The sequence below is a fragment of the Gymnoscopelus braueri genome, assembly GCF_963280865.1.
Source record: "Gymnoscopelus braueri genome assembly, chromosome: 17".
NCBI lineage: Eukaryota > Metazoa > Chordata > Actinopteri > Myctophiformes > Myctophidae > Gymnoscopelus > Gymnoscopelus braueri.
In genome coordinates, this window is record NC_137617.1 from 42,970,580 (window position 1) to 42,994,957 (window position 24,378).

Sequence of the window (24,378 nt, forward strand, 5' to 3'; positions counted from 1 at the left end):
TACGGTTGACGCAAAAGGTACCCCTTTTACGTCGCTTTCAACGTTCAGGGTAGTCCCAAAAGTCCCATGAAATGGTTCTTGAACCGCAAATATGCCAAATATGGCATCTCAGACTCTGTTACCAGCGGCCTGAGGGCAGAGTGTTATAGTGGTTATGATTAGTATTTAGTTAAAAGCTAAAACCTTGCTGTTTGGAAGGTTGTATGACAGCATGGTGGCTTCAGCTTTGCTTTGGGCCGAGATGTTCCCTTTCTGCCAGCCATGTGTGTGTGTCCCACTTCAGGTGTCAATTTCTTTTCCATTCCACTTTTCTCCACTGCGGCAATGTAGCTGGAGGTTTTGGTTGCTATACGACGAACTAACCAAACAACTGGCGGGTGCCACCGTTCAAGCGTGTAACCTTTGAGGTCAGCCCACGGTTTGTGAATGGGCCACCTAAATGTCTCATTACTCTGACCCAGGTTGCTACCACTGTCAGTCACTGTGGGGCCTTCTTGGTTTGCTGTGCAAATGTTTACGGTTAACCCTTACAAGTGCCTTCAAGGGGTCCATTTTTAAGCCTGTAGTGTAAGGGGCAACCAATAGTCGAATGGTTAGGCATACACCACATAAGTCCCTGGTTTGACTCTCGGGCCATGGCAGACCATTAGCTGCATGTCATTCCCATACTCTCTCTCCCAGTTTCCTGTCTCTCTCTCTCTCTTACTGACTATCAATAACGCCCCCCTCAGAATCTTGAGAAGTCTGTAGTGAAAGAAATCAGTGACAATTCAGCAGCTTATATCCATAAATACCTAAATTCCGTTATACCTTTGCATTTTGATCTTCATACTTTATTGCCTGATGTGTTATTGTTCGCTTGGAAATGTCCAGTGGTACATTTACTCAAGTACTGTACTTAAGTACAATTTTGAGGTACTTTTACTTTAATGGAGTATTTCCAATTGTCTATACTTTTACTTCTACTCCACTACATCTCAGAGGCAAATGTTGTACTTTTACTCCACTACAATTATTTGAACATTACTGTAGTTACTAGTTACTTTGCAGATATAAATGATTACGTTATAAAACATACATTAACCACTTTAGCCCTATTTCATACCTTGGCTATTTCAAAATAGCCGATCTACACGCTCAATGCGGCATTGTGAGCTTGTAGAACTGCTATTTTCAAACATTTTAGTACTTTTACTTTTGGTACTTTAAGTACATTTTTATGCTAATACTTTTGTACTTTTGCTCAAGTCAATTTTTAATTCCTGACTTTTAATTGTAACAGAGTACTTCTACATTGCAGTATTGATACTTTTACTTAAGTAAAACATTTGAGTACCTTTTCCACCACTGCTTTATATAGCAAAGCTGGCAAGACCACAGACATACCGAATAAATCTGATTTATGCCCCCCCCCCAAAAAAAAGAAAGAAAAACTGGTGAAATAAACCACAGGCCTTGTTAGCCACATGTGATGACAGACAGTCCAGCCCTCATATGTTGGAGTTCTCCCAAGTTTCTCCCAATCAGTCTGCACACTGCATCCTCCTGGGACGTCCCAGTGAAGAGCAATGCATGGCCACCAGAACCTCATAGGCTGCAGCCTGGAATGCAGACGCAGCCACAGATGTGTTCCATTAACCAATGAGACGGAGGAATTGCCACCATGTGTTCTAATACATTTATAGATGGAGAAAAATGTACAGTATAATGGCCCATGCATCTTGGATGATGTTAGCAATTTGAGCAATACTAGTAATTGATCATTTATTTGTGTAAAATGATGTAGGCTAGCTTTAGAAAAAGAGTCTGGGGGGGGGGAATGGATGGTTTCTTTAAAGCTGTGGTTTGTATCATGAGCCAAGACCTCAAGTTCCTACCTGGGATCCGATCCCCTGTGCAAGCAGTGAAATTCTACTGTTGAGCTGTACAACAGAAAGACAGTTTGTCAAGATGAGATATTCCCCTTTGAGTTTCATGCAATACCTCTTATCAGCCAATAGTGGTCCTACACCCGATCACAGGATCTGAGTGTCTCAATAGAAGAGATTGATTGAATATTTTATTAGGCATAATGTAAAAACAGCACAAGTGCAGTTAATAGCATTTTAACTAAAAGGTCCGTCCAAAAAAGTCCTTGCGGTCTTGTTTCCATTGAGGTCCTTGTACTCAATTCATAAACTGAGACAGGAGACCACCTCCAACCACCACACCACACCATACATATCATATCTTATCATATATACCATAAAGGACCACAATGGAGATTTGCTCTCAATCTTTTTTTGTGTCTGTCAATCAATCAATCAATCAATCAATCAATCAATCAATCTACCATACAGATTGGTTCAAATGAAATGTATTCACAGAAAGGTTATTGATTGCAGTTTAAAGACGTGAGTAACATTGGGTGTGGATGGAGTGATGTCATAGATCTGGGTGCGGTCGGACCACCAGGACCGACAGACTTTCGATCCCGGGGACCTCGAGCCAAAGTGTAGTAGGAGCCCCTCCTTTATCCTTTATCTTATTGTCACACACACACACAGATACATACTCACACGAACGTGCACATGAACACGCATGCATTTCCACGTGTGTGTGTGTATATATACGCGCGCATGTTTGTAAAAAGAAAAAGTCAATATAAGAGGGGGAAAGGGCGGCGTGCATGATGGAGTGGTGAGGTATCCGTCCCATCGGTTTCCTCCGGCGTGTTTCGTTTCCAAAGCCATGAGTGAGAGAATGCGCGCTGCGCGGACGTGTTTTCTGTAAACAGAGAAATGTACCCCTTCCCCTCACACCCCCCACCCCCCATCGTGTCCCTTCCCTCCTCTCAAGGGAAGGAAGCTGAGTCTCCCCACCCTGTGAAGGTCAAATCCCTGACAGCCTGGAGATGGAGGTGGCGGAAGGGAGCGTGGCTAATGGGTCTGTCTGTCTGTCTGTCTGTCTGTCTCACTGTCTGTCTGTCTGTCTGTCTGTCTGTCTGTCTGTCTGTCTGTCTGTCTCACTGTCTGTCTGTCTGTCTGTCTGTCTGTCTGTCTGTCTGTCTGTCTGTCTGTCTGTCTGTCTGTCTGTCTGTCTGTCTGTCTGTCTGTCTGTCTGTCTGTCTGTCTGTCTGTCTGTCTGTCTGTCTGTCTGTCTGTCTGTCTGTCTGTCTGTCTGTCTGTCTGTCTGTCTGTCTGTCTGTCTATCTATCTATCTGTCTGTCTGTCATGACTGGAGGGCTGGATGGCTGGCTGACTGACTGATGGGTAGTGGTGGAAAGTAACTAAGTACATTTACTTAAGTACTGTACTTTAGTACAATTTTGAGGTATTTGTACTTTACTAGAGTATATTTCCTATCACCAATACTTCCACTCCACTACGTCTTGGATCCAAATATTTACTTTTACTCCACTACATTTAATTGAAAACTTTAGTTTGTAGATTTTGATTATTATTACAAAACATACATTAACCACTTCATTTGAAAATAGCAGATCTACAAGCTCACATTGCGTTGTGTGAGCTTATAGATGTGCTATTTTCAAAAGATTTGTATACATTCTGTATAATGAGTACTTTTACTTTTGGTAGTTTTAAGTACATTTTGATGCCAATACATTTGTACTTTTACTCAAGTAAATTTCGAATTCCGGACTTTTACTTGTAAACAGAGTATTTCTACATAAGTAACATTAAGTAAACAATTTGAATACTTTTTCCACCACTGCTGATGGGCTGGCTGGCTGGTTGATTGGCTGTGGCTGAATGACTGGCTGGCTGGCTGGTAGGAGGTTGGTTTCACCCTGAACCCGACAGCAGGAAAGGCCAAGGGAACTGTGTTGCCTGCCTCGATGTGCAGAGGGGCAGGATGTGGAATGTCAAGAGTGTTAGGAAGCTTCATACCGTGTCACGGTGAACCTCCCTAAAAACTCCCCTTTTCCATGAAAAAAACAGACACTGTATCTTTGCTACAACAAGTGTTTGCATCAAACTTTTTGTCTCCATCCCCCCATGCGTTTGAAGATTCAACTCCAGGCAGTTAAATGTCCCATTCAGTATCACTATAGGCTTAATGTGGGATGGAATAAAGATGGGATAGCGACTTCAGAGCTTCTATACTCCTCCCACTCCCACCAAAAGGGGAAAAAACACAAACATGATATTTCAATATAATTACAATATCATTTTTAATTATGATTCATTATTGTTGGCCTAGAGGTGGAGGTAGTTGCAGAGCGGAGGATGAAAGACAAATTCAATTGCATCCCGGAATACCCCTCCCGTCCACTGTGATGAGCTGCGGCAGAGGGCCTTTAGCCTATAGGTTACAATAAATCTAGGAAGAAGCCCCTCCCTTTGTCATTTCAAATCATGGACTGTACGCCCAGGACTGCTTGACGAATGCTATCAGTGCATTGAATGGGACGTTATCACGTTTTATCAGACCATTGAATGGGCGAGTAGGCCACATACTGACCTACCCGCAATTTATCAGACCATTCATCTGGTGAAATCAGGAGATACTGACCTACCCGGAGGCAGAGCAGTCCCCACAACATGATTTACGATTCTGTGCCTATCGGTATATAACTCGGACAGCGCTGAGTAGGCTCAAGCGAGCGTCGCAGCGTTCAGCACGCAACTCGCTCGCTTTAGCTCGCTCGGTGGTGTTTCACGTGGCTCCAGTTCGCTTGAGACTGCGCCTCTCTAAACCGAAACCGAAACCGAACTTTATATAGGTCATCTCCATCGGTAGGTCAGTATGTCCTGATAACACCCAGATGAATGGTCTGATAAATCGTGGGTAGGTCAGTATGTCGCCTACTCGCCCATTCAATGGTCTGATAAAACGTGAGCCCATTCAATGCATTGATAGCATCCGAATGGGGTGCACAACTAGTTGGGTGATGTGTTGGTTTGCGAGTGAGAGATTACATGTGTGTATGGTTGAGAAGGAGTATTGTGGAGTGTCGTCTCTTAACAATTACATTGTATTTCATGCTGCTGTAACACCCTGACCCCCCTCCCCCAATCTCTCATCTCGCATTTCATCTCAAAAGAAGTAAAAAGTCACTCAATTTTGAGAAAGCGAGCAGCCATAGCGTTTCCTTTCAGAGGGAGAGATGTCAGAAGACATTGTTGTGATGGTGTGGGGCTTGAAGCCAGTCTCTGCATCCTGCATACCAGCACTCATCACACAGGGCAGGTTAAACCCAGGAAGTTAAATGTGAACATTGAGGACAAAAGCAACCATTGGTTTAAATATCACAACTTAATTGATTGTAAATTCCTATAGCGGTTTCCTAGCGGTTAACCACTTAACCCATTAAAACCTGAGGCCGAAATGTCTTCTAAATCCTAACAGTTTTCTGAAAAACTTATGGTGCTATATCAGTGGTGCTCAAACTTTTTCATGTCAAGGACCCCCAAAATGACTGATTTGGCTGCCGACCCCCACCTCAAAATATTTTGTTCCAGGAACCCTCTGTAGAAAAGATTTGACTTTTTGCTTTAAAATATATATACTGTAGGCCTATATATAAAGATTTGCACAAATGTTCACAATTTTGCAGATCTACAAGCTCATACTGTGGCACGAAGTGACGTCACAACATTGTGACACACTCATATATATACTGTAGCTGAGACTTAAATTGACACAGATGCTTTCCCGGTGTCAATGGTGTCAGAGTAGGGATGCCAGATTGAAAGTGGTTAATACAAAATAGCAAGAACTTCATGAACCTTTGTGGACTGGAATACACTCCCTATGGCTCGTTTTGATGAATGGACCAACGTCAAAGGTTAAGGACACACTGTGGCTAAGTTTGTATTTCCACGGTCATATATGAATCAAAACAACGTTTGACTGACATGTCACATGAAAAAAAAATCATAGAAATAGATTAAAAATAAATCTCGGCCATGCTTGTTTTCATGTTTTTTCCATCTTGGTTTTGAGTTCTATTCTTGCCAAATGACAACTGGAAGAGAATACACATTCTCAAGTGGTTTTATTTTTGTTCACTTACACTGTGTGCGTTGACAATTTATGAGAATGCCTGTTGGTCAAAGGTCTGCTAAAATAAACATGCATAGTTTCCTTGCAAATGCTCACGTAGGCATGAGCTAGCATGTGCTCAGCTGTAAAGGCCCGCTTGTGCATAGACAAATATCGAAAAGACATGGGAAGAGGATTTCGGGATGTTGTCCAATTCTCTCTCTCTCTTTCTCTCTCTAGTCCAGTGGTTCTCAACCTTTTCAGGCCGTGACCCCCAAAATAATCATTTTAGTTTGACTCGGTTCCACAGATAAATATTGTGAAAATAGCTGATCTACATGCAAGCTTGTAGATCGGCTATTTTTTACAGTATTTGCCTCTTTGTTATTTGTCACATATTATTTGACAATTTGGCCAATGTTTGAGCAGTTTTTATAGTATAGTTTGTTGATTACTTTTGATGCAGTAATGATCTTTTTATTTTATTTTAATACCTTCTTCTTTCTAGGTATTAAAAGGGTCTTTAAAGTCTTAAAATTGTCACTTCACTGTCATCTGGGGACCCTCCCAAAATCATGTGGGGACCCCCTGGGTTTGACCCAGGGTTTGACACATGGCAAGCGGTTCACGCGGGTGGTACCGCTCGGATCAGCGGTGATCGCTCCGCGATCATTGTTGTTTTTTTCCTCCTGCGCGGTGCGGTGAAAAGAAAATCTCACCACAATCCAGTTCTTGCCCGCCTGCCTCACCGCCCCTCAACTTCTCCGCGCGTCCCAAATAATCGCCCGCCTCTCATTGAAAATGAATTACATAGGCGCGTTGGCCGCTTGCCGTGTGAAAGGACCCTTAGTCACTGGACTCACCCCAACATAACTTTATACATCATTAGTCCGTTGACCCCTATTTGAAAAACAAAATTGTAAGCGACTCCTAAAAGTTTAAATCTGTGTTATACTGTAGATGGGAGATAACAGTGGAATGATTTGAATACTCATTCTTTCTTATACATTCTCTCATTGGCTTAACTTTTCCTCATTTTAATGGGGCCCCCCTGGCACCCCCTCAAGGACCCCTGGGAGTCCCTGGACCGCACTTTGAGAACCACTGCTTTAGGGTCTAAAACCTGACAGATGACAGAATGTCTTTTAGTTTTGAATATTCATTTAACTGTGGAAGTGTAACTAACACTTTCATAGTTAAAGGTGCTGTAAGTGTTATCTTTCTCCCATTAAAACCGGGAAACCGATCTGTGTCATTTTCGATTTTAGCGTTGGCTATTCAAAAATAGCAGATCTAAGCTCGCAGCGTGTCACTTTGTGTCACGCTGCGAGCTTGTACATCTATTTTTGAACATTTTTGAAAAATCTCGACTGATTTAGAAGGTATTTGTAGAATCGGCCTCAGGTCTTAATAGGTTAAAATATAATTATAGTTAAATATGACTAGACTGTGCATTTGGATTTTTGGCCACCTAATCCAACAGCCTACTCAGAAGACCTGAGGGCGAAGCAAGAGAGAAACAAAATGCTTCACTCAAGGTCCTCAAAGCTGGTTCCTCTGCACGACATACTTCAAGGGGCCATTTCCGAACCACTGTTTTTCCAAAGTGCTCCAACTGAAAGGCCGCGGTGCACGGCTGTTATGCTTTCATTTCAATGTGCTTGCTCAGCTGAAAATAGCTGACACAGCCAGACAGAAAAAGAAAAACACCTGCCAGGCTCATTAATTACAATTTACGAGGAACAGACTTTTGGACCTTGACATAACGGCCCATTTCAAACGGTTTCCCCCCCAAACATTTTTTGGCACATGCTGTAAACAATAACACTTACAATCTGTGTCAGATACTGTATGTTGAGTCTTGGGCTGCCAATACCCCTCAGGACAAATATGTGGTTGTATTTTTCTCCGTGAAACATCTCTTGCAGATGTTGACTGTGGCTGTTTGGTTGTTCAAGCAAATGCAACATACTCAACACACACCACACACGCACGCACACTCTCTCCGTCTCATGCACGCGCACACACATTCTCTCTCTCTCCCTCTCATGCACGTGCACACACCCACACATTCTCCCTCTCATGCACATGCACGCGCACACACATTCTCTCTCTCTCTCCCTCATGCATGTGCACGCACACACACATTTTGTCTCTCTCTCACACATGCTTGCCCACACACACACACACACACACACACCCTCTCTCTCTCTCAGTCTCTCTCTCTCTCTCTCTCTCTCTCTCTCTCTCTCTCTCTCTCTCTCTCTCTCTCTCTCTCTCTCTCACACACACACTATATGTGCACTATATCACGCATGCACTTGCAGCTCCTGCTTCATTATTGCTCTAATATCGGTTTGTTTGACCACACGCTCTCATTTGCAGAGATTAATTGTCTGGCGTTGGACTGCCTCGGCTTCGCTAAGCTAAATATTTAAGTGTTTGAGGTACATGTGGTCAGCTTCAGATCCCTTGGTGATGGTCCATACTCACGCTGAGTGTGTTTATGTGGGCCCACACAGTAATCACACCCTCTGGCCTCTCTACACACCATGACTTATAGGTGTGTCCCAACGAACGCCAGAGTCACGTATAGACTATAGTTTCCATCCTATGGCCCAGTGGTTCTCAAACCTTTTGATTTCAAGGACCCTCCCATAACTCTGAGAGTGTACAAATGGAACCAAATGGACCCATACAGGTCCATTTGGTTCCATTTGTACACTCTCAGAGTTACGGACCTGTTATGGTCCATTTGGAACCGCTGCTTTATAGATATTGTGACATCTGTGCCAGTGCCACACCTTATTTTTATCCCACGATTTAGCAACCCCATTTTTTCACCCAGAGCCAATTGGCTAAGTAATCCTGGGCGCTACACTCCCTCTGCCAGCCTAGGGAGAGCCCAGAATCGAACTCATGCCTCCTTCAATGCATGGGAGCTAACAAGCCTTCTTATTTCCTTGGTTGGACGTAGCGCGTGGAAGGAACATGTTATTCCAACCAGTTCCTTTTCCCCTCCATACCTCTTCTGCTTCACATAGAGATCTATGTTTTGGCCACTCAAATGTACAACATTAACCCTGGCGTCCCAATTTTGGGCAGGTCATTATAACTGAAAATGTTAGTTCTACGATCTCACAATGTTTTTTAATACACACAATTTTTTTTTACAAAGAAATTATTTATTTATTTTGGCATACATTGTTAAATAGGAGCACAGTAGAAACTAGGAGAGCGTCAGTGAAGTGCCGCACACAGGGCAGTAATAATAATAATAATAATAATAATAATAACTTGGATTTATATAGCACCTTTCAGAAACCCAAGGACGCTTTACAGTACACAAAATATCAAATTAATTGCCAAAAGCCTGGGTAAATAAATGTCTCTTCAGTGCAGACTTGAAGGAGTCCAATGTTGGCAGTACTCAAAGTGAATCCATTGCTTTAAACATTTACAGATAAGTAGCATCTCTAACATGCACAAAAGAGTGTTGGGGCATCGTGTACCGAACATAGCAGATGTACAAGCTCACAACGCGTCACATTGTAACACGTTGTGAGCTTTGTATTTCTGCTATTTTTGATTAAGGATAATCCAACAAACTATCCAGTAGCAAGTAGTAGAGGACAGTGGAGCACCAAATGTGATGTTATTTTAACTCTTAAGTTCAGTACGTTACACGTACATTCTTACAGGGGACATTGCACTGCAACAGTCTTTACTGTTTGTTTAAGGGTGCACTGTCACAAAATGTCTTATTAAAGGGCAAAGAAGTAAATTAAAAGGAGTATAGGTCTGCCTGGAATGCTATAGACTAAACAGAGGAGAACTTTGTTTGGTGGTGGTTCTCGTTAGGGCTTTTGATCGCCCTCCAAATGTCAACCTCAATTATGCTACATAACAGGCACAGGATTAGAGGTTTTCTCCACAATATGACCCTACTGTACCTACTCACTCCCAGGACCCCAAATTAAAACCAGCTGAATGGTGAAACGTGAGTAAATGTCCCATTTGTCAAAAGAAGCATGTGCCGCATTTGGCAGGTAACTGCCCTACAATGTTGTCTCATTTGATCTCTGCTGTTGCACTGAAAGAGAACTTACATGATATTTTCGAGACTGTTGGTGTAGTGGGTGTCCATAGACTTCACTGGGTACCTGGTAGGATAATTGTATAGAAAATATACAGAATATACAGTACAGAGAAAAATAAAGAATGTATGAATACATTAGGACTTACAGAATATAGAGATTAGAATTGCACCTTTCCTGGGTTATTGAGGTAGGATTTATGTGTATAATTGCAGCCAAAAATATAATTTAAAGAATATCGACTATATAGAAAATTAAATAGACAAATTAGCTATGAAAGATGTACAGAATTTCTGTTTTGGACATTTCTCTTCCTGTTTTGGTTTTAGTGTTATGCTTTCCTGATTGTTTGGTTTCTGTAGCTACTCTATGTTCACTTTGTTCTGTATGCAGTGTGTAGGTAGGTCTTGTAATTATGTTACTCTGTTCTTCGGCCAGCTGTTGCATCTTATTTTGTAGTATTGTGCTTCCCGTCTACCCTTGTAGCTTTACCTGCAGTCTCTCCACCCTGATTATTGTTAACCCCTATAGTCACATGTGTCCTGTTTGTGTTCCCCAAACGGTGGATCGTGGACCAATTTTTATGAAAAAGGGGATAAAAATCCCCCCTTTTAGTTTCCTACATTTGAAAACAGAAGAAAACAGAATATATTATTTCAAAAGTATTTCATGAATAAAATCACAAAATCAAATACATTGCCATGAATAAATTCATATAAATATTTAAGAAGTATAGTGAAAATAGCAGATCTACAAGCTCACAACGCGGCTCACTAGTTTGGGTCCCACGGGCAAATGTCTAATTCCTCTTTTGCCCCAGGTACGATTCCAGGCCACGCCAGCATATGTGTCGATGAAATGAAATTTCTCCCTGAGCAAGACTCTTAACCCCTAATTGCTCACAGGCCCTCATTGGAAGCAAGCCCGCAAGGACTTTCATGAACGTCCTGTTAAAAGGAATTATCCTTATCCTTATGCATGTGTTTCGGACGTTTAGTCTTTTGAATCCAGTGTTGTGCCTGGTTATGTTTGACCTGCCCTGTTTCTGGAGAACCTTAGTTTACGGACTGTATGCTAAGTTTTGGTGAACCTTCATTATTAAAACCCTTGAGTTGCAGGGGCGGACTGGCCATTTTGCATGCCGGACAAATGCCCGGTGGGCCGCTGGGCCATCCTCCACAAATCCACTACTCTGTTCATTTGAGTGATTCCGTACGCATCCCCTGCCCTGCGTTCACGTAGGTTTCCTCCCACACCAAAAGACATGAATTTAGCTTCTGCACACTTTATAGAGACACTTTTGTAACCCTTCGGAAAAAGTGAAACAATCCTGATATAGTTTCTGTGATCTTTGCAGTTTGTCACCCATGGTGGTGAAATTCTTACAGCATTAACTGTTCCTATTTTGGGCAAGTCATTATACAGTAGCCTAGGTGAACATTTTCAAAAAGGTTTTACAATTTTTCAAAAAATGTTCGAAAATGTTTTCAAAGAATTTCAAGAATTTCCCAAAAGCAAGCGAAAATAGAAGATTATTATTATAGACTATTTGTGCCCCGCGAGTCACGACACATTCGTACGTCAAAGTATAAAATAGGGCTTAAGTGGTTAAGAACACTCCAACACACATGGAAGCGATTATGTGATAGTAGATGGCCAGTAATTGCTAAAACAATAAAGACAAAATCACATGAGAGCTCTGGATTTGCTTGTCATCACACTTAGCATCCAAGAAAAACAAGCCCCTGTGAGACTCAGGGAACATGGCTTAAGAAATGCCAATAAAACAGAGAATCCTCAGTGCTCTTATATCACCGTTTCCCAAACAGTGGGTCAGGACCCATGTTTGGGTCACGGACTAATTTTTATGGGTCTACTGAAAAGTGCAAGATTGGAGCAGGCGTGAGTGCTGCCATTAACATTGACCACATGAACCGTAGCATCCCTCTTCTGGGCATGTCAAAATAGGTGAACATCTTTCAGCTAATAGACTTGGTGTAGAGGGAAAGAAGGATGGGACCAGGTAAACCCCTTGGGGAAATGAAGTAGATATATGCTACAAAATAATTGTAATGATAATAAACTTTACTTTAATAGGACTTTTCACAAACAGGTTTACAAAGTGCTTCACAGACATAAAACACAAACAAATTAATATAAAAGCAATTTGTAAGTAACAGAGATTAGTGCCGACACAAAGATAGTAAGTGCCATGAGACACATTCAGGTCTGCCTTGGGATTTTGTAGAAATCAATTATTAATAGTCCAATATGTACAATAAGTTTATGAATATTTATTTTATTTACTATTATTAGTTATTTGTGCACACTCAATTTCTATTAATATTTCCATTTTCAACCTGGCATCCCTATTTTGGCCTTCTTTTAAATAGCAAAAATAGCGGCTATTTTTTATCTATGAATACAGGTGTATCTTGAGAATTTGTGCCTTAAGGCACAAATCGTTTGGCAACCACAGGGGTAGAGAGACGGGTGACTGAATGGTAGGTTACCATGGTTGAGGGGCACAGTCTGTAGAGGTAGGACAGACAGAGACTGGGCAGACATCATCTGATTCTAAAGGACCACTACCTAATCTACCCTGAACAGAGCTCCCTTATAAAATAGATCTTGTATCTCAGTTGGACTCACCTGTGAGTGAAAATGAAATAAAATAAACAATAAATAAACTAGGACGTCCTATATAGACCAGTGATTCTCAACCTGTGGGTCGGGACCCCCAGGTATGTCCCCTCATGATTTTTTGTCTTTTTTTGGGGGGTAGGGGGGTCCCCAGATGACAATGAAGTTACTTTTTTTTTTTTTTACCTTAATTTTTATCCCACGTTTTTTTGTAACCCATTTTTTTCACCCGGTGCCAATTTCCTAAGTGATCCTGGGCGCTACACCAGCCCTACACCAGCGCTACACCAGTCCCCCACAGCCTAGGGAGGCCAGGGCCGAGCTCATGCTTCCTTCAATGCATGAGAGCCAACTGACCTTCTTGTCACCTGACAGGGGGGAGTTTCCCTGGTTGGACGTAGCGCGTGGAAGGAACACGTTATTCCAACCAGTTCCCTTCCCCTCCATCAGGCGCCCCGGCTGACATGGGGGAGGCGGTATAGCGACCAGGATTACTACATGTTTTTGTGAGGGTATTAACTACCCTAGGAGACACGGGGAGAACATGCAAACTCCACACAGAGTAGGCCCTTTCGCCAACCCCACCTAGGGTATGGGCGCTGATGATGCACAGTGAAGTGACAATTTAAGGACTTTTAAGACCTATTTAATACCTCAAAAAGATACAAGAAAAAAGACAAGAAAAAGACCATTGCTGTATCAAAAGTAATCAACAAACTGGTCAAACATAGGCCAAATTGTCAAATAATATAGGAAAGAGGCAAATATGTGAAAATAGGCGATCTACAAGCTCACAATGCCTCGCGTTGCGATTGCGAGGCATTGTGAGCTTGTAGATCTGCTATTTTCACAATATTTATCTCTGTGGAACCGAGTCAAAATGTAATGCCTCAACTCCTACATTCAGTGCTTGTCAGGGAGGGGGGTCCCCAGTTAAAATATGATTATTTTGGGGTGTCACGGCCTGAAAAGGTTGAGAACCCTTGCTAGTAGACTGAAAATTAAGTAGGACAGAGGTAGGCTGAAGAGGTTGGGAACCATTGATCTAAAGTAGACTTCAGTATGTAGTACAGTACACAATATTTTAATGTTGTGTGCTTCTAATCCTCAAACTAACATTCATGTCTACTTGTGTTTTGCAAGCAGGCATCCAGAGGAAAGGGATGCCTGTCTGTTTGGGAACAAGCTGTGAAAAGCCATGCCAAGACTTTAGCTCATTTAAGCAGAAGTAGAAAGTTGTTGAAATTACAGTCTCAATACTTGATCTGAGTTTTAACAATAAAAGCAGCATTGTAAAACCACACAAGCTTGTCAGTGGTGGCTCAAATGGACTACGTTGCAACATTGACACAACATTACTGGTTCAAGTCCAATGCCCACTTTGCAGCTTCAAGTAGGATATTTTTTCCAGCCAGCATCCAAAGAAAATATTCAACAAATATTCTATTGCTTTAACATGAAGGATTGTGTGATGACCGTTTTGTACATCATCTACTCTCCCAAAGAAGTTACAGCTCTCAAATAAAAAATGTAACACTGCCTCCCTCTGCTGGACAGTCCATGTAAGGAGGAAAGGAAAATATAAAACATACTGAGTAATGTTGGGAGAGAAGGGCTGTTTCTTGTCAAACTAAAATCTATGAAACATCCTCATCTCTCACTCTCATTACATCAGTGTCAGCCTGGCTTAGAGCAATGGTGTCATATCCTGAAGAGGGCACTATTGATCCAGGATGTCTCTTCAGCAGCCAATCATACACTTTGACACCGACTGACCAACAAAATTGCCTTTCATTCATAAAAAAGGTTACATAGTGCCGCTTTAAGTAGTCTATAAAAGTATAGATAAAAGGATAAAAGCTATAAGAAAGAAGCTGCTTTAGTCACTAGCTCACATTGACATGTCAAAATCAAACTTGAACCTAAACTATTATGTACACTGTTGTGTACTGTATGTGGCCTATTTACACAACGATATTATAAACAAAAACACTGGAGAAGGGAACTCAGTTCTATGGTTCTTTATTGGTCAAATCCAACTTGACACACATACCGTATACAGATCAGATGTGTTCTGAGATGTAAAGTAGTCCCTTAACATACATAAACCTACATGTAGACATGTGTTATTATTAAAATACACAGAAACACTCATCTCTGCTCAAACAGAGCTTAACATTGCTTTTGTTGCTTTTTAAGCTTAACGTAGATTTTGACATCAACGTGTACCCCAATATATAGCAAGGTGTTACTATGAATACCTAATCTCTGTTCGAAAGTCATTATCGTTTTCATAACTTTTTCATACGGTTTTGTCTGCAATCAATGATGATTTAGCAATCAATACCATAGAAACAATGTCAGTACAATACATAAAAATACATAAAAATACATTTTTATCAACGCTCCAAATTTTATCCTGAGAGATTAAACCAAGAATGAAACCAAACCCAGCTCGATCTGAACGTTCAGGAAAGAAAATAACAAAAACGTTTCTGTTTCCCTATAATGATGTTATAACAGAAATAAGAGATTAAGAAAATGAATGAATTAATGAAATCTTTATTTTGAACATGTTAAAATTAGGCAACAGTTAAAAAACAAAATATAAGATAAATGCAATATGATAAAAAATTTGTGAAATACAGCCTCTCAGGCAACAACAAAACTATAATTCTACATGTTCAAAAAGGAGTAGGATGGAAGTATAAAACTTATTTAGTCCTACCCCTTTGTTCCTCTTACTTCAGCGTCATCTCATTCTTTTACATATACCCACATGGTATACCCTTAAATAAACCAAATCTTTCAAATTGTCCGTCCGAGCACCTTGAGTTTTGAAATTTACTCCCCCTTAAATTATAGCCCCCCTCTCTATCAGAGAACATCACCTGGATATTTCCAGGGAGTTGATTATTCCTAGCTGTGTACATTATAAGGGCAGTTTTATATCTATTATATCCCTGAATTTTAAGAGATTTGAATTTTAAAATAATATATTCGTATGATCTCGCTATCCAGCTTTATGTATTGTTTTTATAGCTCTTTTTTGAAGTATAATTATTGCCTGAAGTGAAGATTTATATGTATTTCCCCAAACCTCTGAACAGTAATTTAAAATAAACAAAAACTAACCAGGGAGGAAAAGAAATATTGAATATTACTTTTACTGTTTTCAGTGTTCTTACAATGATCAAGAATGATATAAAATGTAAGGTGAAGAAATGTTTGTGAGCCTCCCTCATGGTGTTACATCCTGGAGAAAATGGGTGTGATTGTTGTCAAACTAAAGTGTAATTATAACAGATCTCTCAGACTACTCAAGCTGGAAGTGCGTGACATACGTTCTGAATTGTGTCTCGATGCTGGTCCAGCATGCTTCTGTTGCAGCCAATCAGAAACCTTGGCAGGGGACCTGAGGTATGAACTTCCTGTTTCAGATCGTGTTCTCCCTGGAACACAATACAGACAACAACACATTTACCAATACAATACAAGAAGAAAGAACTGCAACTGGTCATCTAACTATTAAAATGCCCACGCCGTGGTGTTCGTCAGGGGTCGGCCATTATACGAGCACTCCAATTGCCTCCAAACTTGCCACAACAACTGTTTTTGTTATTATTATTATTACACTTATTATTATTATTATTATTGCTATCATCATTATGAATGCACATAATGTGTGTGTGTGTGTGTGTGTGTGTGTGTGTGTGTGTGTGTGTGTGTGTGTGTGTGTGTGTGTGTGTGTGTGTGTGTGTGTGTGTGTGTGTGTGTGTGTGTGTGTGTGTGTGTGTGTGTGTGTGTGTGTGTGTGTGTGTGCGTGCGTGCGTGCGTGCGTGCGTGCGTGCGTGCGTGCGTGCGTGCGTGCGTGCGTGCGTGCGTGCGTGCAATCTCGCAAACCACCGGTGTGATCAACGCCAATTATAATGTTTTTTTAACATTAATTTTATAATGGAAGTCAGGGGGGATGTATTTGGTCTGAAACCTTGCCCAAATACACCCTTTGCTGGTTGTTTGTGTTAGCGTTCAGTTTATTGTCTTAGCAGGTAGGAGGTGGGGATGGTCAGTGGATTCACCAATTTTTCAGATAGTGCCACCAGGAGGCCGATTTGTGCAAAAAAAAATTTTTGATACTACTCCTACAGATTTTGTCCTTTCATCACACAAATCGGTACACAGTATCTCTATAGTCATGTGATCAACACGGATCTGTCTGATTTCCCATATTCCATCCTGATTGCCTAAGATTGGCTTCAAAGTTTGCAGGATTGGTTTGTTTTTAACAAAATGCCTGAAATAATGAACGCAGCATGCGATTTCAGTGAAATTTTGCACACATATTCCCACTAGGCCGAGGAAGAAATGCCACCCTTTTCACATTGCCCTGTTATAGCGCCACCAGCAGGTCTAATTTAGCAAAACAAATTTTTGGAACAAAATGCCTCAAATGATGAATGCAGTGTCCGATTGCCGTGAAAGGCCTAAGAAGAAATGGCACCCTATTCACATTGGCCTATTATAGCGCTACCAGGAGGCCATAATAACCTACCTGACCTGGCAGAGACCTGTGCTCTGAGGAATAATATACCCTTTGCTGGTTGTTTGTGTTAGTGTTCAGTTTATTCTCTTAGCAGGTAGGAGGTGGGGATGGTCAGTGGATTCACCTGGTCCAGCATGTCCTGACGAGGGTGCCATTGGTGCAGGAGGTCTGTTCAGCAGCCAATCAGAAACCTTGGCAGGGGACCTGAGGTATGGACTTCCCGTTTCAGATCGTGTTCTCGCTGGAACACAAGACAGACAACAACACATTTACCAATACAATACAAGAAGAAAGAACTGCAACTGGTCATCTAACTATTATAATTAAAATGCCCACGCCGTGGTGTTCGTCAGGGGTCGGCCATTACACGAGCACTGTGAGTGTGTGTGTGTGTGTGTGTGTGTGTGTGTGTGTGTGTGTGTGTGTGTGCGTGTGTGTGTGTGTGTGTGCGCGTGCGTGCGTGCGTGCGTGTGTGCGCGTGCGACCTCGCAAACCACCGGTGTGATCAGCGCCAATTATAATTATTTTAAAAATGTTATAATGAAAGTCAGGGGGGATGTATTTGGTCTGAAACCTTGCCCAAATACACCCTAGCTGGTTGTTTGTTTTAGTGTTCAGTTTATTCGCAGGTGGGTGGGGATGGTTAGTGGATTCACCTGGTCCAGCATGTCCTGACGAGGGTGCAATTGGTCCAGGAAGGCTCTTCAGCAGCCAATCAGAAACCACGTCATGGGACGAACGGTATGCCATTCCTGTTTCAGATGGTGTTCCACCACTCACTGGAACACAAGACGACAACAACACATTTACAATGATAATAGTACAAGAGAAAAGAACTGCAACTGGTCATTTATCATCATCATCATCATCATCATCATCATCATCATCAGCAGTAGCAGTAGTAGTAGTAGTAGTAGTAGTAGTACTTATCTATAAATGCATGGTGTGTGTGTGTGTGTGTGTGTGTGTGTGTGTGTGTGTGTGTGTGTGTGTGTGTGTGTGTGTGTGTGTGTGTGTGTGTGTGTGTGTGTGTGTGTGTGTGTGTGTGTGTGTGTGTGTGTGTGTGACGCATAACTCGAAACCTGTCCAATCAATTGACTTCAGACGTGTGTATCGCCGAGGACCCAGGGCCACTACCATTATGACTAATCGACTAAAACTATATATCCCTGATGTCATCACAAACTGCTGATCTCGTGTTGATGACGTACATGGGTGTACAGTAAATGGGAGACAGGCGCCCATCAGAGTTCTATTGTGCATGCTGCCACTTAGAGTGACACAACAGTCCAACCATGAAGCTGATTGATTGGCCAATCAGGGAAGCCGGCGCCTACACCCCCCAGAGACACACAGATTCAGTGCGTCTTCCACAGCCCTGTGGACAGACAGACATCCATATTTTTTTGGTTCTCAACAACCGTTGGTCTGACCAAATTCCCATTCGGCAGTGCACACCCCCGGGTGATTGCCGGCACACACGCCAAGTTTGATGTCATCTATCAGTCAGACAGCGTCCGAGTTACGCTCAGGACAGACATACACACAGACACACTGGCAAAGGTTTTGTGAATGTATTATCACTGAAAGAAGGATATTAAAGTCTAGGTCGCTGTTTTTCAAGTATTAAATATTATCCACATTCAGAGCGATCACATTCTGTTGGCAGTTCAATTATATTGATACTCACTACTTGGTGCTGCTTGGTCCATGCTATTTCCCTTCCTTCTCGCCATGAACTTCAACATCCTCTCTATCATTTCCTCCTCTCTCCTCCTCCATTTCTCCTCTCTCATCCTCCCTTCCTCCTCCCTCATCCTCCCTTCCTCCTCTCTCCTCCTCCACTCCTCCTCACTCCTCTTCCATTCCTGCTCTCTCTCCTCCCATTCTTTTTCCAGGCTGTTCCATTGTTCAACAGTAAATGTTTGCTTTCCGTCCAGTCTTTCAAACAGTGTCTTCTGTATTGTCTCATGTCCCACCCTTACGTGTTCTGTGTTTCTGTCGGACCTGTCCTCTCTTGAGTCTAAAGCTTCAAATTGTCCTCTGTTCCTTGTCACCATGTCTTCTATTTTCTCCATCAGCTCTGTTACTTCTGAAATGTCCCTCTTGATGCAGTCTAGAACATGGTACCTGTAACCACATTTCTCCAGGAGCCACTTCAGAGGTTCTCCTTCAGACTCTATGTACTCCTCAACACATCTCTCTCCCAGCCACCATCCATCTGTGAACAGAACCAGAGCGTGTCTCCAGACTCTGTCCCCCAGCAGCTCCATGTGTTCCTCCACTGATCTCCGGTCAGCTTCAGAGAAACTGGCTATGACACAAACAGTCAACAGGACAGCATGGGGTCCAGCAGAACACAGAGTCACACCGTGTAGAAGGACGTCTTTGATCTTCTGTGATGGAGGTGTAGTCGACCAGTCTGGACAGATCACCACACTCACATTTCTTTCAGCACCTTGTGTCTGTTCTCTGACACATTCTGTCAGTTTAGTCAGGGTTTTAAACTCCTGGAATATGAGGTTTACTGTATGTTAATCATAATAATCATTAATCAATAATCAATCAATGTTTTAAGCAAAACCTTAATAAGTATTACTTATTATTTTTATTTAAATGTTTTCCTTCATTTTAGAGGGATATCTGTGTGTATTGATCACTGACAGATCATTGGACACATTAGTCACCGATAAATTCACAAGATCACCAGAAAACATGTATATTTGATCTCTTCATTGTTTACTTTGGGGTCATTCATTATAGCATAAAATTCATACATTACTCACCTTTTCCATAGGTTCACTAAACGCAACCTTCTGCAATATGATATCTCCAGCTATGCTCCTTGCATTCGGCAGTCCACCAACCAACATCACCCTCACATCTGGTAGACTCTGATGTTCTCCTGACAGACACAAACTCAACTTTAGTTCACTTAACACCAATTTGACTATTTAGAGCCTGGATTTTGAGATTGGGCTAAATTAATATCACAACCAACTATGTTGAACACTTGAACTAATGTGATTAGTTACTATACTGTATATTCCCTTGTGATTAACTATGTAAATGTGTTGAATATTCATTAATTAATCCCTGAAGACGTCAATCTGTTGGTCATTAGATCAATCATAACATCAAACTGTATTTGCACAGCAAACTTCATAATATAGAATGCAAGTTACCACATTGAGAATATATAATACAAATGAACACATAACTGTTTCATAATGAGCAGCTGCTTTACTGTTGTTCAGTTATGATGCTTCTTCTCTGTTCCTCTAATCTACAAGTGTTGTATTATTTTTCATGAATTAATTAATTAATTAATAGTAATACTCAGACAGACAGACAGACAGACAGACTGACAGATTTGATAAACATCACCTTCAAACAGAGCTTTCAGAGCAGTTCTTTGTCTGTGTGTCCTGGTCCTGAATGTCTGGACATGTTCCCTTATGTTGTCCCTTCTCACTGACAGCTTCTCTGCAACATCTCCTTCAACTTCATAATGTCCACCTCTGTTTCCTGCCACCATCTCCTCGATCTTCTCCAACATCTCTGTGACCTGAGTGTCATCCCTCTTTTGATTGTTGAAGACATGATACCTGTCCCCACATTTGTCAAGAAGCCAGCGGAGGTCTTCTCCCTCGGTCTCAATGCGTTGCTCAATGCTAGTGTCTCCCAGCAGGTCTCCACATGTGAACAGTACTATAGTGTGACTCCATACGCTCTGTGTCAGAAGTGCCATGTGTTCTTCTACTGATAGTCTCTGTGCTTTGGTGAATGCATCATCAAGAGGAACCATCAGAAGAACAGCATGTGGTCCAGGAGGACAGAGACGCACACTGTTCTGGATCTCTAGTTTGTCCATCTCTGAAATGTCCCGTAGTTGACTGTTGTAGAGCCAGCCCGGTGAGTCCACCACTGTCAGATGTGTCCCTGCTACTTCACCATGTTTTACCTCACAGCTCGCTGACCTCTGACTAGCTTTAAAAACATTTCTTCCCAGAATGGTGTTTCCTGCTGAACTCTTCCTGGACCCACACCTTCCAAACAACAGAATCCTTATTTCCTTATTTCCTGTTGGAGAAAACATTGTTTACTTTCACCTTGACAGCTTTTTGTTTAAGAAACAACACCATAATGCCCAGGATATTATATGCTGTTCTTGATATCTAATAATCAAATTGAAATTAAATGAACAAGAAAAACTGTTTCTAAACAAAGTAAAACAATACATACATACTGCAACAATACAATACATATCTGCCCTCCTTTGTTCTGCTCTTCTTCTAATAGTTCTTTCCATCTCCTTCAGTTCCTCAGAGATGTACAGTACAGTATAGGTATATGTACCATATCGTTGCTGTCCGGCAGAAACCAGCTAACTAAATCTTTCCGCTTTTGCATTTTTTTTTTACATAAATCAGTGCTATCGAACACCCTTTAAGTCTGTGTGTTGATTCAAAAAAAAATTAACCAATGAAAAGTATTAAAAAGCGCTTCTGACAAAACCAGCTAACTCCATTGGATCCTCAAACTTTCTGCTAAGTCCACCAAAGGGGGGTGGAGTTAGCTGGTTTTGCTGACTCCAGGCTCCACCCCCTTTTGACCTCCAACCTCATTGTGAGCTTTGAGGTCCATTTAGCTGTTCTTATCAATGATGAACAAAACGTCCCGAGCAGGTCTGTGACTTGACTTCCATCTCTTTTTTCAGTAATGTTGAGAACATGGAAGCCCTCTTCACCTTTATTTATTTTAATACATTTAGAGTAACCAATCATTTTTACCCATTGTTTTCTCCCAATTTCGTTGTTATGCCAATTAATTACTCCCCTGCCAGCCACTACTGTTGTACCCTAATGGCTCATCTGCCAGTGTGTGCCTCTGTCCTACTCCTCCCGTTCAACGCTCCCCATTGACAGGTCCAGCCAACAGTACTACAGGTACTTGCAGTGACAAGGATCACCCTCCCCGTCCAGCTTCCCTCCTTTGAACACGCCCAAATGTGTTTGTACACTCGGCAAGCTGGGTGCACCACTGTGGAATCGAACCCCTAGATTCCGCAGTGTTGGTCAGGTACTTTACCCCTGCACCACTTGAGTGCCCCGTCTTCACATTTTGTATTAAGATATCTTAATTCATCATCAGATCTAATCATCATCTAATCTATTGTTGTTGTGGTATTGCGTCATTTGACATACTGTATAGCCTAAACCCATTCCAGATACATTAATTCAGATCTATAGATTTAGATAACATTTAAAATGTTTATACTTTGTATTCTTTAATGTACTCCAATACTGTATATTGCTACCTCAGTTTTAATAGTTATGAATATACTGCAGTGCACTCATAGAAATCATACAACCAGACGACAGTCCATCATATACACACACACACACACACACACACACACACACACACACACACACACACACACACACACACACACACACACACACACACACACACACACACACACACACACACGTCACCTACCTTTGGGATTGTTTTGAAACATCGCCAGTATCCAGCTCCTCAATTTGGAAAACATTGTAGCCTACTGGAAACACCAAAAATGTACATGGCATTAATGTGAAATACCTACAGTATTAGATTATGAGAACACTTGTGAACCATCTGATGTATGCAAATGACCTGGTGGTCCTCTGTCCCAGTAGTGCTGGTTTACAGCAGCTACTTGACATACAGTATGTACTATGTATGGTGTGCAACATGACATGAAATACAATGCCAGCAAAAGCGCTGTCTGAAAGTGTCATTGTTTAAGGCATATTATATATTATATTAGTATGCAAAGGTTGCAAGTTACATGTGATGCAATGAGAATACTCCTCATAAAACCCAGAGGGGGCAGTGCTAGTCAGAAGTTTGTCACTGCAGGAGTGAGGACATTTAAAGCACTTCTAAGAAATCGAATGTTCAAAGTTCATGCAACGGCTGGATGCATCTGCAAACAGCATCATTGTGGCGCTCTCAAGCCCCTTAATGAGCTGTTCACGCTATACATCCAGACTAAGGGTGCAGTTATGTATTTATCCGTTAATGAACTAATCCGCAAATAAAGATTGAATTGAGTTGAAAATACAGAAAAGTCTGCTGGATTAAGACCTGATGCTCAGAGTGAACAGTCCATTGCTGGGATGACTGTATAATATAGTAAACTGTACACCCATAATTGAATATGAACGTATCTGTTCTACCTATAAAAACACAAATGTAACTTGATTTAATTTGATTTCTAATGATATATTGAAAAATTAGTAACCTTTCTATCACTCAGATACCTTATTTAAGTGTTGAAGTAATGAGTCAACTAAAGTCCTCCAGTGTCAACACGCACTGACGCACAAGTGATTCCTGTCAATCAAGAGGAAACTGTAATGATTAATCTGCTGTAAGGCTCTGATAAAAGTCCACAGCCTCTTTTTAAAAGCAGAGATGTAGAACCGGTCATGTGTTGCAGTTGATAGTGAAGTACAATTATAGTCATAAAAGTATACCACCATGTATTTATACTGTATTTGTATTGTCTACAGTATTAATACACTTATGAAATATGACTATCTTATTTTGAAAAAGCTCAATGTAAACAAACTAAATTAAGTTATTTACTTTATCTCCTTAATTTGTTTTTTTGCACTAATATGACAGTGTAATGTCCAACTCCATAGTGGACACACGCACATGCGCGCACGCACACATGCGCGCACGCACACACACACACACACACACACACACACACACACACACACACACACACACACACACACACACACACACACACACACCCACACACACCTAGTCCCAATATCTACACTTGTCTCTGTCTCTAACGTTGAGACCGTAGACTCAATGTCATCTTCACAAACTCCTCACTAGACACAGCCCATCTTCACTGGGCACAAATGCCTCCTCACTGGCAGAACCAAATCAGTCCTAATTTTTAACCTTTACATAGAATACACTTGATGTACTGATCTCAATAGAATACAACTTTCGGAGTCAAAGAGTGGGCATGCAAAAATGTTGATAATACATATAATAAAATTGATTGTGATTACATTATTGTTAGTCATA

General features: G+C 41.4%; 1 protein-coding gene across 1 annotated transcript; it reads right to left on the reverse strand.

Moving 5' to 3' along the window:
* Positions 1 to 1,523: 1,523 nt before the first annotated feature.
* Positions 1,524 to 21,370, reverse strand: LOC308105159 (GTPase IMAP family member 8-like; the record flags this gene model as incomplete). The annotated part of the gene is made up of 8 exons (XM_080455790.1): positions 1,524 to 1,601; positions 14,390 to 14,499; positions 16,073 to 16,180; positions 17,396 to 17,512; positions 17,928 to 18,050; positions 18,962 to 19,781; positions 20,058 to 20,176; positions 20,659 to 21,370. 8 exons carry the CDS (start codon positions 21,368 to 21,370, stop codon positions 1,524 to 1,526), a joined length of 2,187 nt encoding a protein of 728 aa, XP_080311916.1.
* Positions 21,371 to 24,378: the final 3,008 nt, after the last annotated feature.